Here is a 13,751-nt window from a genome sequence, read left to right as displayed (position 1 = left end):
TGCAGGTGTGGGTTAATCTTACAATTAGGCTGTAATGAACCAAGCTCATCTGAGGAATGTGATTTTGCTGGAGTTGGTTGCTCAGCAGCAGGATATCTCCCCTGGCTGAGTTACTGTGCAGTTTCTCAGCTGCAAAGCATCACCGAGTTCCCCTCCCTACAAGGGTTTCAGCAGCACCTGACTGTGGTGTCTCCACTCTGCTCCACCCTCTATTCCACCCCCCTTAGCAGGTGCCTATAGTCCCAGATCATGTGAATCAGGGATTATCATGAAAGAGGCTTTGAGCATGCCAACTGCATTCCATCCAGGGAGCAACGATTGTGGTTTATCCTATAATTTCCATACCTAACTTCTGTTGGGATGTGGATATAACTTCTCAGTTTCCTCTAATTTCACAGCCAGTCATCTCTCCACAGGCCTCTTTAATGAAAGGCTACAGGAAGATCTCCCCAGAATCTTTTTTACTTCATAACCCAAATTCTCTCAGCCTGTCTTCTTAGGAAAGCTGCTCCAGGCCTCTGTGGCCCGCGTGGTGACCCACTTCTACAGGTCAATGGTTTTTGAGGATCCCAGAGTTAGATGCAGCACTCTAGGTGGGATCTCATCAGAGCATAGTAGAGGAACAAAATCACCTCCCATGACATGCTGGTCACGCTGCTTTTTATGGAGCCCAGGCTACAGTTGGCTTTCTGGGCTGCAAGCACCCATTGCTACCTCATGGCTTTTCATCCACAGCCATCCCAACCCTCTCTACTAAGCTGTTGTCAATCCCTTTCCCCTCAGCCCAAGTTGGTACCAGGGGTGTCCCCAACCAATGTGCAGGACCTTGCATTTGGCCTTGTTGAACTTGTTGTGAGCTCCCATGGACTCACATCTCAAGCTTGTTCAGGACCCTGGATGTGTCCCATACTTCAGGTGCGTCACCTGCAATGCTCAGCTTGGTGTTGTCTGCAAATTTGACAGATGTAGTAAGTTAGAGCCAATTAATTTTCTGTTTTAAGGTTTAAAGTCACTTATGTGCCCTGGTGTATTGTAGGTTAATGATCGATATTGTAAAGTTTTAAAACCTATCAGTTCAAACAAGGAATTGAGTAAAACATTCTCCCCAAATAAATCCCCACTAAGCTACACTTTTGTTGGTTACAAGCTAAATTTCTATATATTTCTTGCAGTTATTTTTTCCAGTGGGAGTGACTTCTAGAATTTCAGTTAGGAATGAACTTTACATACAAAAAAAAATGTAAGCAGATTTTTTTTCAGTTAAGGAATTTTTTTTCTTCATTTAAACAATTTTCATAGCTCCATCAATGCAGAAAAATAAAAATACTATTTATTTTTAAGCATTTAGCCTAACAGCATGTTTGGAGTTCTTGAAGCCTTTTTGTCACAAACCAGTCACTCCAGTTCCTAATGTCAAAACTACCTATAGAAAAATTTGAAAATAGAAACACTTCTAAGGATGTACACATAACTCAGATCATATTTGTGGAATGGGGGGTAGCAGGGAGGGGTGGGCAAAGAAGAAAATCTGAACATAGGAATAAACAACATAACAGAATAATGTAAGTTAAATCAAAAATTGAAAGCACTCATACCCAGTTTAATGCCTAAATTTTGGGTTGAGTTGGAATTTTCTCCATGTACTATAAAAGGGGCAAAGAAATCTAGCACATGACCATTATTTTGCAAGCTGTTTTCCAAGCAATTGAAAACTGTGGAGGAAAAAAAGAAAGGTTATGGTACCAGTATACCATGGAGGTGATTTCAATTAAGCTTAAAAAAATTGCTTAATGTTTGTGGAAAGTGCTGGCTTAAGCATCTCTAAGACTTGTCCTTCAATTATCCTCAAAATTATTCAGGCACAGTCTGGAAATAGCCATTCAGGTTCTGAATGCTGTCTTGACAGCAATACCTTTCACTGCAGGTGCAGAAAAGTCACTTTTCTAGAGGAAAAGAAAATGTAGTTTTCACAGCTACTGTCACAATTCCATCTCTGAGAACATATTTAAGTTAACATTTATCCACTAGAAATAAGGTTAGACTTCAGTGAACTTATTTGAAATTCTTTCTCACAGAATGGACTTAAGACATGTAAAGAAAGGAAATACAACAAATAGTGACTAGGTAGGTAAAAGGTCGAGTCTACTCAAGGAGAATTTCCAAATGGGTCCTCATGAAAAATACTCATAAAGGAGAAACTATCTTAAAAATTTGTATAGGTACAGTGGCAGAAAAAATGAGATCAAGGGAAATGTATGCCCACTTCTGATTGAGGTGGATGACATTCAGTGTCTTTGCTCTGGTTTTCACTTACAGTATGTGCTTTTAAATTTCCCAAGTCCCATGCCAGGTGGCAAAATTTAGAGGAATGAAATACCATTAGTTGAAGAGAAATGCCAAACCAGGACCACAGGCAATGAGGGTATTTATAAATGTTCAAAGGACTTGACAAGATACATCCATGGAAGATGAGGGAGTAGGCCAACGTAACCAAATCATGATAAAGTGTAGGTAGCCTCATATAATACGGGCTTGCATTAGTAAAAGCATAGAGAGCAGGTGATCAGTTCCTTCTGCTCAGCACTTGATAAGCTACCTATGGAGTACTCTGAGGTGTAGAACTTCAATGTACAAAAAATAAGACTGACAGAATTGTAGCAAATCTAACAGAGAGCCATCAACATTGTGAAAACTTTGCAGCATATGAAGAAAGGCTGAAGGTTCTGTCTTAGGCCTTGAAAACAGAGAGCTGAATGGGGACATAATTTTTTTCTTCAGCTCCTTATTGGGTGATCATAAACAAGATGAAGCCATTTTTTTCTCAGAGGTACTGGTATGAGAGGCAACTGACAGAAGTTGCAACAAGGGAAATTATGGCTAGGAAGCAAGAAGAAATTTTTCATAACTGTAGTGTGAGTGTATTTAAGTGCTGCAATAAGTTGCCCATAAAGGCCGTGGAATTGTCATATATCCAATATCCTTGGAGATATTCAAACCTCAAGTAGAAAAGATCCTGAGCAACCAACTTGCATCTGAAGTTTGACCTGCTCTGAGCAAGGAATAGGACTCTATGGCCTTCAAAACCTCTCAACCTAAATAATTCTGGAGTCCAATGAATGTAAAATATATTGACTTAGAGGATAAATCATGTTTCTACAGGTTTGCCTGGGATAAGCTTCGTGAACTCATTAACAAACACAGACAAACCCATAGATTCAGTTACCTAAAACATGCCATCTTGTTTTTACCTCCTATTACCTTTAACATAGTAGTGTCATTTTTAATCAAACATAACATCAAGGACAGTACATAGCAGTGGAAAGTGTTCCTGGAGATCGAGGGGAAGACAATCAGCAAATGTCAGGGTTGTGTATGGGCACTGTCACAACACAGTGATGCAGGAATAAAAATGCAGAAAATACAAGGAAATATACTGCTGGAGAACATTCTATTCTTCCAGGCCTCGGAAGGTAAGTCACACTTATTCTGTAGGCTATCATGCTCCTTTGGAGATGGCAATCTACTTTAGTTGTCTGCTGTTTCAATCATTGAATGCAGAGATTCACAGTAAGGGATTCCCATCAGTGCAGCTCCCTTAAAGCCTTCACTTGACCACCCAAGTACTGTTCATTTTTACAAAGTATATATGTCAGATAGGGAATCAGAGATCACTGTAAAGAGAATGTTTAAAAGACTGAGAGGTAGGACCTGTTTTAAACTTTGAACAAACCTGAATGAATTAATTCACAAACAGAATATTTAATGCTAGCAGTTTTCAAGATTGTTAGGCATTTTTAGTACCCCTATGTACTGTTACTCTGTAACATTTACAATCTAAATTCTCTGTGATCACACAATGCTGTGGAGTTGATGCCGAATAATTAGTGCTGACAGCTGTGGTCCCTGTTGCTACTTAACAACAAAGGTCAAGGTAATCTGTCTCATGAGCTCTTTGATGAGAGAAGTCATTACTGAATTGAGCTTGTCTTCTGTCTCCATCCTTCTTCTATAGATTTGATGGTCTGCATTATTTTATCTCCCCCCAAGCGCTCTCCCGCCCTTCAAAAAATGATGATCTCCTCCTGGTACTACTTGCCTTGGGGCTTTTTACAGTAATTTTTTTCTGTAGTCAGCAATATATTCTGCCTATTTTCTGTGCCTTAAGCTGGTCTTGTTCTTTGGCAACTTTTTTTTTACTTGTATGAGTCACTATAACACATCTATTTGTCTTTGGTGTTCACAAGTACACTTACTCATGTAAAATGTTTCTATATTGTGAATCTGGTATACCATTCCAGAGTTCTGAAATACTCACATACATACAAAAGGGCTATAGTCTTTTATTGCCCTTGGAATGGGATTCAAAGCAAGCTATATTAATTATATTTGATCAGAGCACTTGTATGAGTTTCACAGGATTCTACTGAGAAGCTAATATAATCTTCAGATCTCCCCCTTTCCTCTGAATAAGCAATTTTAGTTTATTTTATTTAACAGGTAGATTGTGCATGTGTAACAGAAACCCTGTAGTATGTTTTCTGATTACTGGACTGTGAGAGTATTTGCCTTGCAAGCTTTGTTGTCATTCACCACCCAATTTCTCCCTCGTGTCTATCCCTCTAAAATCCTTTTTGGACACTCAGTCCTTCTGTTCCTGATGGTATTTTTTATCCCTTACAGCCAGTAATTATCTCACCATTTCCCCCAACTCATGCATCCTTTTTTTCCCCCAGTTTTTCAACAGATCTGGTAGATGAGTTTTGCCTCTCTTAACTGTTTTATCATCCGCAAGTACAGGCATGAGGAATAGTCTCAGCTGAGTTCTACCACACTTTTACTCAGTAGTAAAATGCAAGACCCAAAGAATATTACATGAACTTTCACTTTGCATTTTCATTTTGGGTTTTCTGTGTTTGTTTTTTTTTGTTTGTTCATGTGTTTGTTATGTCTAGTGCCTCTGTGCACCTGGATGGACAGGAGAATTTTGCCAATTTGCTGAAAATGCATGTTTAATTTACCCAAATAATTGTTCTGATGGAGCAACTTGCATTGATGTGAGTCAACTGAGAGAAAAACCTTTGTTTCAGTGTTTGTGTCCTCGTGATTTTACAGGTAAGGCATATACAAATCATGTAGATACAAATAATCTAGTTTCATTTCCTTTTAAATATTCAAATGTATGTATGCTGGATTTTAAAAAAAAGGATAAAGAAATAAAGAAGTATTTGGAGCGTAATCACACCTCTCTGCATTTTCTGCCCTCTGCTGTGATGCCTATAAAATCTGAATGGAATTTACAGGTTACTTTTGAATCTTCCAATTCAGGTTACACTAATAATATTCTTAGAATAAGCTTTAGCTTCAGTTTAAGAGACTAAGTGTATGTCTACATATAAAAGTTTTGCATGTGAGCTTCATGTCTGATATCTAATTAATGTTCCTGGATATCTAATTAATGAGAGAAATGGGATTCAGGAAGTTTGTTAGTTTTTATCTGCCTATATTTACTCAGATAACTTTACTCAGCTTTTGAGAGCTGAATTCCACCTACTATTTAAATACCTTAGTGAACCACCAGTGATTTATGAAATTTAATTTGATGTGGGATTAACTGATTCATTTTACTTAACTAAAGGCTAGTCTTTGAGGTTCTCTGTATTGTTAGTAAGTCAGTTTTTTAGAGGGGATTATAACCACTGTGTCAGATATTTGTTGGTGATTGACACAATTTCTTCAGCAATGTTTCTCTTTTAATTAGATACAAAAGAAGCCAAAAGAGTAGCTTATATTAAACACACTGGTGTTTTGGTTTTTTTAAGTGGCAAAGAAAATAATTTCTGATTTTTTTCCTCCACCCTTATCCTTTAAAAAGAAGCTCATTGAAATTGGATTCTGAAATCCTTCACTAATCTTTGTCTAGAGATGGAACTGAAAGAGAAGATTCAAACATGATTCACTGCAGGTTTAGATAATATTATGGAGAGAGACATTAGCAACATGTACATCAATTTAAAAATAAGTGCCAGAAATATTAAGAGAACTTTAAAAACAACAATATGAAATATAGGAACAATGTTTATTACCCAAAGAATGAAAATTAATCTAAAGTACAGATGTCAATACACAGAGAAAACAGATTTTAAATCTACTACCATTAAAAAAGAAATAATAGTTGAATAACCCAGAGTTTATTTATCAACGTTTCTTTTCACTTCTCCATTATTCCCTTTAGGGTTTTATTTTTTAATTTATGCTTTACTTTTTAAAATTGGTGTGATGCCTATAATTATAAATTTGTGAATATAAGTAATGTTTCACTACAATACTTCAAAGCTTTTGAGATAATTTAAGGTTTCTAGTGTACAATATGATCATGAAACAAAAGTTCAATAGGTTGCAATAAATGGCAACAAATATATGCAATTAATAGAATTAAACATTGCCAAACACTGAGTCATGGCTGAATTCAAGTGGAAACAACTTTGTTGTTCAAGGGTATCTTTCTGTGAGGCCAAAATTCTATTTTTGTGAATTATCATTGTAAGGGGTTCTATATATTGCAATTGATTTTTTTCCACTTTTTCTGCTTTTTTATAGCCAGTTACTTCTTCAGTCTTGATCCATAAAAAAAATTATTTTATACCTGTTCATTGTTTCATTTATGTATTTGGAAAGGAAAGGGAAATGTAGTAGCAATTTTTGTACATTTACTTGACTCTGAATTAAATAAGTTTCTGCAACCAGAAAAGCTATTGTAGTTTCATATCCATTGGCTCTTAATTGTGTTTTTAAATTATAAACACTACAGCTGCAGCTTTTGCATTAACATTCAAATCACATTTGGATCAAACATCTTAGGGAACACAAAATATGACATGATGTAACATTCTCAGCTGTGAAAAGTAGAACTTTGATTTAAAAAGTAATAAACCCTCTTCAGTTTGGTTCCATACTCTTTAACAAAACCTTGTAGAAACTTGATGTATGGACATGAAATTTTAAACTATAGATTTTATTTCTGCTTATATGTAAAAAAAAAATGAGTCATTTCCTCAGAAAATAAATGTTAAGTTTAAATGCTCATAGAATAAAGGGTTATAATGTATAGTTATTTTTGTTGAATAGGTGTCATTACTTTGGTGTTTTCAATTTGCTTCTGCTGTTAGTTTATTATTTTCATTTTATTTTTTCTCTTCTCTGAAAGTGGATAAAAACCTTTGACTCTACAACAGTGCTTGTAAGTAATATGTCTTAGGGCATTGAAACAATCCATATCAGCAATTTCTCAGGTCCTGCACAGTAGACCAATTGTCCTTGAATAAACTTCCTCTAATTTATTCCTATCTTTCCTTGTGTGTAGAGCAATCATATTGGCAGGAATTGATTTGGCATGTTGATTTGGCATGGTCATTCTCACTTCACATAAAAGTCCTTTAATTTAAATAATCTTACTACTGCTAAAATAAACTGAATCCCAAGAAAACTCGCCAACCAGATTTTTAAGTACTACTTCAATTGCATACTTTTTCCTTATCTTAAAAGTTTTTATAACACTCATTAAGATTGTTCATAGATTTATCCACAATTTATTTTTTCTTTTTCATTGTTTTATTGAGACAGATCTTCTAATTTCTACAGGTATATGAGAAATATATATAAACATGCTTTGATGGAGATTGCACTGTTGAACTGTGTAGGATACTTGAAACAGTATTCTGTAGAAGACATCTCTGGTGCCAGAATAACTAATGTCCCAGAGAATGAGCTATGGGATATAAAAGTTCCTATGTCTTACAAAGCCTTGTTAAGGCAACATTTATTTTAATCCTTCTCTCTGGCCGAATGCACCTTTTTAAATTCTTTTGTTCTCAAGGACACAGTGGTGACATATTTAAACCCTGGTGGGCAGTTAAGTATCGAACATCTGGTTGTTCACTCTTCCCCAGTGAGGTGTTGGAAAGAACCAGAAGCACAAAAGTAAGAAAAGTTGAGATAAAGATAAATCGTTAGGTCAAGCAGAAGCTGTTCACATAGGGGAAGCAAAATAAGGAGTTCATTCAATACTTATTGCTAGCAGGCAAGAGTTCAGCCATTTCTAGAATATTTGGGGAAGATCTCTATTTCATGTCAAAGTACAGTGATAATCTCCTACGTCTCAAAACTCAAATAGATAAAAAGAGTAGTACTCTTTTCCCACAGCTCTAATCCCTATAGTAAAGGTGAGCAAATAAAGGAATTTTTGAAGCATCATGAGAGGTAGCTATATCACAGGAGCATACTGGAATTACACATCAGTATCTGTCTCAGCAATAGATACTGCCACTTTAAGCTTTGTTCATTGCACTTTATATGTTATTGTGATTGTCACTTCTGAAAGAGAAATGGTTAGGGCACAGAGATCCCAAACATCAATGACCATGTAGTGAAATAATGGAATAAAAGAAGTCACTTGTTAAGGAGTGCTACAGGAATTCACTCAGAATACTTACATTCATAGGTGAATAAAAAGGAAACAGCTTGTTGCTTTTCAGAAGACTCAGTTTTTTATTAAAGAAGAAATTTCAGAGATAACTGACAGAAAGCAATATGAAAAACCAAAGTACTTCTCATTCTAATCCTCTTCAGCAGATGCTCAGAAACCTTACCTGCTTTTTAAAATGCCTTTTAGGAGGTGTGTCCATATAGTATTAGTTAGGGTGAAAGGAAAATTATTTTAGCTAGTCTGTTCTTTCAAATTAGCTCGCAATGCAGGTCTCTCCCAAAGCCAGTAAAATTCCAAGAAAAAGCATGAGTTACACTGACTGTATACATCAGAAGGATAGCATGTACTGAATTGGAAGGGGCCCACAAAGATCACCATGCCCAAGTCCTGGCTCTGCACAGGACAACACCAAAATCACACCACGTGCCTGAGAATATTTTACAAATACTTCTTGAGTGCTGTCAGGCTTTGTGCTGTGACCAGTTCCCTGGAGAGCATATTGAAGTGCCCAGCCACCCTTTGGGGGAAGAACCTTCTCCTCATATTCAACCTAAACCTTCCTCAACTCTGCTTCATGTCATTCGCTTGAGTCCTGTCACTGGTCACCACAGAGAAGAAATTGGTACCTGCCCTTGTCTTCCCTGTGTGAGGATGCTGCAAATCACATGGAGGTCTCCCCTCAGTCTCTTCTGAACAGACCTAGTGATTTCAGCTCCTTTTCATATGGTTTCCCTTCTAAGCCCTTTCACTTTACTGTGGCCCTTCTTTGGATGCTCTCCAATAGCTTTGTATCCATCTCATATTGTGGTGTCCAAAGCAAAAACTGCACCCAGGACTCAAGGTGATGCCTCATCAGAAAGTGTGTTATAAGGACACTGATCTGTACTAAGAACTCTCACCTAAGATGATAGCAAGATGAATTACATGAAAACACAACAGTTTCAGTCCATCTAGGGCATTCAACAGTACTAATTGCAATGAAAGGATAGAGAAGTAAACAATGAAAAAATAAAAAGGACACATTATCCATACTGGCATAATATTTAATATGAAGCAGATAAACTCCTGGACAATTAATGAGGACTAGGGCTAATGTCTGATGTTGTGGCATACTTATAATTACTCCAAGCAGACTCTGATCTACAGTAGTTTAAGTCAACATTTTTTCCTCGGGTCCTAATTTCCACACAAAATACTAAAGCTATTGAAACTTTGTGCTGGAAATACTTCTAATATTTTGGCATGCAGCACTTGCATGAAAAGCCAAAAGACTATAAAAACATTCTACATGAAAATTCAAGGAATAATGTAATATCAGTATTTAAGTTCTGCCTGCTTTTAAAATGGAATAAGATGCTCCCAGTGCAGGCAGATATTTATGAATATGTTCATATTTCCTAATAGTTCAGTTTCTGGTTTAATTTGCTGTGCACAGTGTATTTTGCCCATTTGAGTCTGTAGGAATTTTAAAGGAATTTTTGTTCATTAAGAATAGCTATGGTTAACTTAATTATGTCATTGTTTTTTTAAGAAATATGGCTGTATCAAGGTCTGGATTTCTAAGCATATAATGCATATGGAATTTTTCAGAGAGCTACATCTGCTCATGAACTCCAAAAATGACTTTCACCCATCGCTATCAACCTTGTATTTTTTAAGAGAAGAACAAGCTGACTTGTACTTGACTTTCTGGGACTATTAGCCCAGAACTCAAACTAAAGAAGAAATTTACATAACTAACTGAATATTTTAAAAGTAGCAAATTTTCAGGGACATAGCAGGAGTGTTTCCTGTTCACAATGTGTTCCTGTGAAAGTCTGACCTCAAGTCCAGGTGCATGTTACACAGCCTACCATTTTATTCTCCTGCTTCCCAGCTCCTACCAACCTACCATGCCTCATTTTACTAAGGCATACAACTCCAAGATTTACCTGTCAAGGAGTTAGAACTGTGCTGGTTTTATTTAGTTTGTCTGGCTCTTCTGGGTTTACAGCTATTGATGTCTATATTTTTCCTTTTTTATTCATTCAGAGTAAAAATTAAAAAGCTGGGGTTTTTTTGTATTTTTTCTCTGTGGATAGTTTGTAAGTCTCTTTATGAGAACACCACTGCATAATTCATTCATATTCCCAAATATATAAATCTGCTGTTAGTGACAAGGGAAACTGTAGCTTTCTCTCAGCATTCAGAGAGGTAGTTGGATAGACAGTGAACATTGAAATAGCTATATATCACCCTGATAAAAACATCACATCATCAATAGGAAACATGAGTGATGTAGTCCTTTTATGCAAAATCAGTAAAAAAGTCTTCTGAATAAGCTGAAGTGCTTAAAAAAGCTAATTTACTATAATAACCATAGAGACATTATTTTCTGCTTCTCAGCTGAACCTGTGTTTACTCAGCCAAGTACACAATTTCAGATATTATCAAGGTACAAAAACTGTCAACAGCATTACAAATCACCTATCACACTAATGGGTTTAAAACGTGATAAGGCAGGCAGTATAGATATAATTATAGCATGTTTAAAAATATATAATGCATTGGAAAGATTAATAATACTATAGTGTAGATCTAGTGACTGTTTTCATTACAAAGCTGTTCTCTGTAGTTCTATTTTAGTTCTTTAAAAGACCTCAGACTTACATCTTTTTGCTTTGAATATCAAATATCCTCTTTAAAGTATGGATAACCAGGTGAATCTTATATTGCTTCATTTTTCTCAGACACAATATACAAAATCATTATCTGGCATAGCCTACTCTATCTCCATTGAAGTTGGAATAATGTTAATCTATGAACTAAATAATCTAGACTTTCTTATGCTATTTTTCAACCTTTGTGCTCAATAGTTGCTTCTTCTATTAAAAAACAAAAAACAAAAAACAACCCAAATGCATTCTGTTGAAATATGATATACAAAACCACTTTGTTAAAGACTTAAATCATGACTTCAGCTGTGTGAATGATGTCTCTTATAAGGTATATTTCTCTTGTCAAATAAGCAGATTTCTTGGGCACTTCAAGACCTATCCTTTTTTTGGTTTTGTTTATTTGGGTTTTTTATCCGGAATCACATCAGAAACTTACATTCAGCAACAACTTTTAACTTTGGTCCTCACTCTGGGACACTGAATTGCTCAGGTTTACTTTTTCTGCAATATACTTGCCTCCATTTCTATTTACTGAGATATCTCACTTTGCAAATATGTTCCTTCAAAATATTTGACTTCATTAGATTTGTTTTCATGATACCTTTCTCCTCAGCATTTGCCACCAATTTAGTATAAACTCTATATAGGAAGTTTAATTTACCTTTCAGATCACAACAATTCAGATAAGAACGTAAAATAATATAGAATTTACATCAGAGTGCTGCATCCAGTCCTATAGCCCTCAGCACAGAAAGGACATGGAGCCAGTACAGAGGACAGTTCTGGAACAATTCTCCTATGAGGAAAGGATAAGAGGGTTGGGGTTGTTCACCTTGGAGAAAAGAATCTCTAAACACCTCATTGAGGCATTTCAATACTGCAGTTTACCAACAAAAAAAAACAAACAAAAAAAAAAAAGCCAAACCAAACCAAACAAAAAAAAAAAAAAAAAAAAAAAAAAAAAAAAAAAAACAAAACCCCAAAAACAAACAACAACAAAAAAAAAACACCAAAAAATCCTAAAAAACCTGGAGAGGAGCTTTTTACAAGGGTCTGTAGGAATGAGAAGGGGTAATGGCTTTAAATTGAAAGACAATATATTTATACTACATATAAGGAAGGAATTTTTCAGAATGAGAGCTGTGAATCACTGGACCAGGTTGCCCAGAGATGGGACGAATGTCCCATTTCTGGAAGTATTCAAGGACAAGTTGGAGCAGCCTGAGTTAAAGATGTCCCAGCTCATTGCAGGAGGCTTTGACTAAATGATCTTTAAAGGTCTCTTCCAACCCAATCTATTCTATTATCCCACGATCAATCTTTATGTCACCCACACAAATTTGGACTGTTGCCTCAGTGCACTGATTTTATCTTTACTCTGGGCTCATAAACTATTATCTTATTCTCAATCCAGAATCCTTTTATCTAAATATTTAGACTCAATTTGCCAAGGAATATTTTCTAAAACTTAAAAAAGCTTCGCATCCTCTCTGGAACCTAAGAGCGATGTTCAAGTGTCTTACAGAGAGCCGAGGGACCTGCAAGTATGGTGCTTTTTTTATCCAGGCTAGGTAGGAATTCTCTTTCTGTAATCTGCCCTCTCTCAGTGGGTATCTCTGAGAATGACTGTTCTGTGTTATTTCATACTTCACTTAGGATGAGGGAAAAAGGATCAAGCTAGATGAAAATTCTGTGTTCCGGGCATGAAAATTGTTTTGCATATTCTCCTAGTAACCTGTTGTAGTTTTTATATGAACCAGATTTTTAATGAGACATATAAAGGGCACTTTGACCAACAACAAAATAAAGAAACAAACAAAACCTTCACAAAAGAATAAGAGACTCCTTGAAAGAAAGGTCTGCAAAAGACTTTGCCAAGAGATGAATCTTTATGACGAGATTTCCATCTAAATCCTGAATGCAGCTAAGAGAAAGGACAGATAATCTATTAAATGGTCAAAAGTCTAATTGCCTGTTCCAGAATAATGAGTTCATTTAGGAGCCAAGGTTATTAAAATACATCTCAAACAAATTTAAAGACATTCTGTAAAAAGCAACTCAGCTAAAGACTGTGCTTAACCAACAGTTGCAGAAGAACTCTCAGAAAGGACTATTCCTAAGCGCCCTTAAATGATTAGTTGCATTTTGAAGCAGGAGAAGGTAAAATTTTAACTGCATATTTTTCATTTGACTGTGTATAATTCATGCAGTAGGTAGACAACTGCACTAAGTCATAAGCTGACTGTGGTCACTGAAAGTCTTTTTGATCTTTTCGAAAAGTTTTAAATTCAGGTCCATGTAAATAAATTATGATAGCTGTTAAATTTTGAGAATAAGCATAATAATGTTTACTTGAGCTTGAAAATGTTCCTATTATAGTTTGTATCCCCCTAGTCTATGAAGCTGGGACAGTACCTAATGAACCTAGGTGTTTTACTTCAGCTGCTTTACCTATTGGACATGTATGTCTTTATGTTGAAAAGGTTATGCTGCTTTCCCAAAAAAGGAAATAATTTTCTAGATCATTGGCCCATGATATGGTGTAAATATGCCTAACCACTTACACCTAATCAAAATCTAATCAGACTTGGAATTGTTATCTCCAACCCCAA

At 35.9% G+C, this 13,751-nt stretch overlaps 1 protein-coding gene across 1 annotated transcript in view; it reads left to right on the top strand.

Annotated features, from left to right (window-relative positions):
- EYS (eyes shut homolog) overlaps positions 1–13,751 on the top strand; it is a 704,733-nt gene that overhangs the window by 61,443 nt on the left and 629,539 nt on the right. The window contains exon 6 of the mRNA XM_064707313.1: positions 4,953–5,112. Within this exon, the coding sequence (XP_064563383.1) occupies positions 4,953–5,112 (160 nt within the window). The remainder of the gene's footprint in view (positions 1–4,952; positions 5,113–13,751) is intronic.

Source organism: Zonotrichia leucophrys, chromosome 3, assembly GCF_028769735.1.
Source record: "Zonotrichia leucophrys gambelii isolate GWCS_2022_RI chromosome 3, RI_Zleu_2.0, whole genome shotgun sequence".
Taxonomy (NCBI): Eukaryota; Metazoa; Chordata; class Aves; order Passeriformes; family Passerellidae; genus Zonotrichia; species Zonotrichia leucophrys.
The sequence above is the reverse complement of the archived record's forward strand: the minus strand, read 5'-3'. Positions and strand labels throughout refer to the sequence as shown.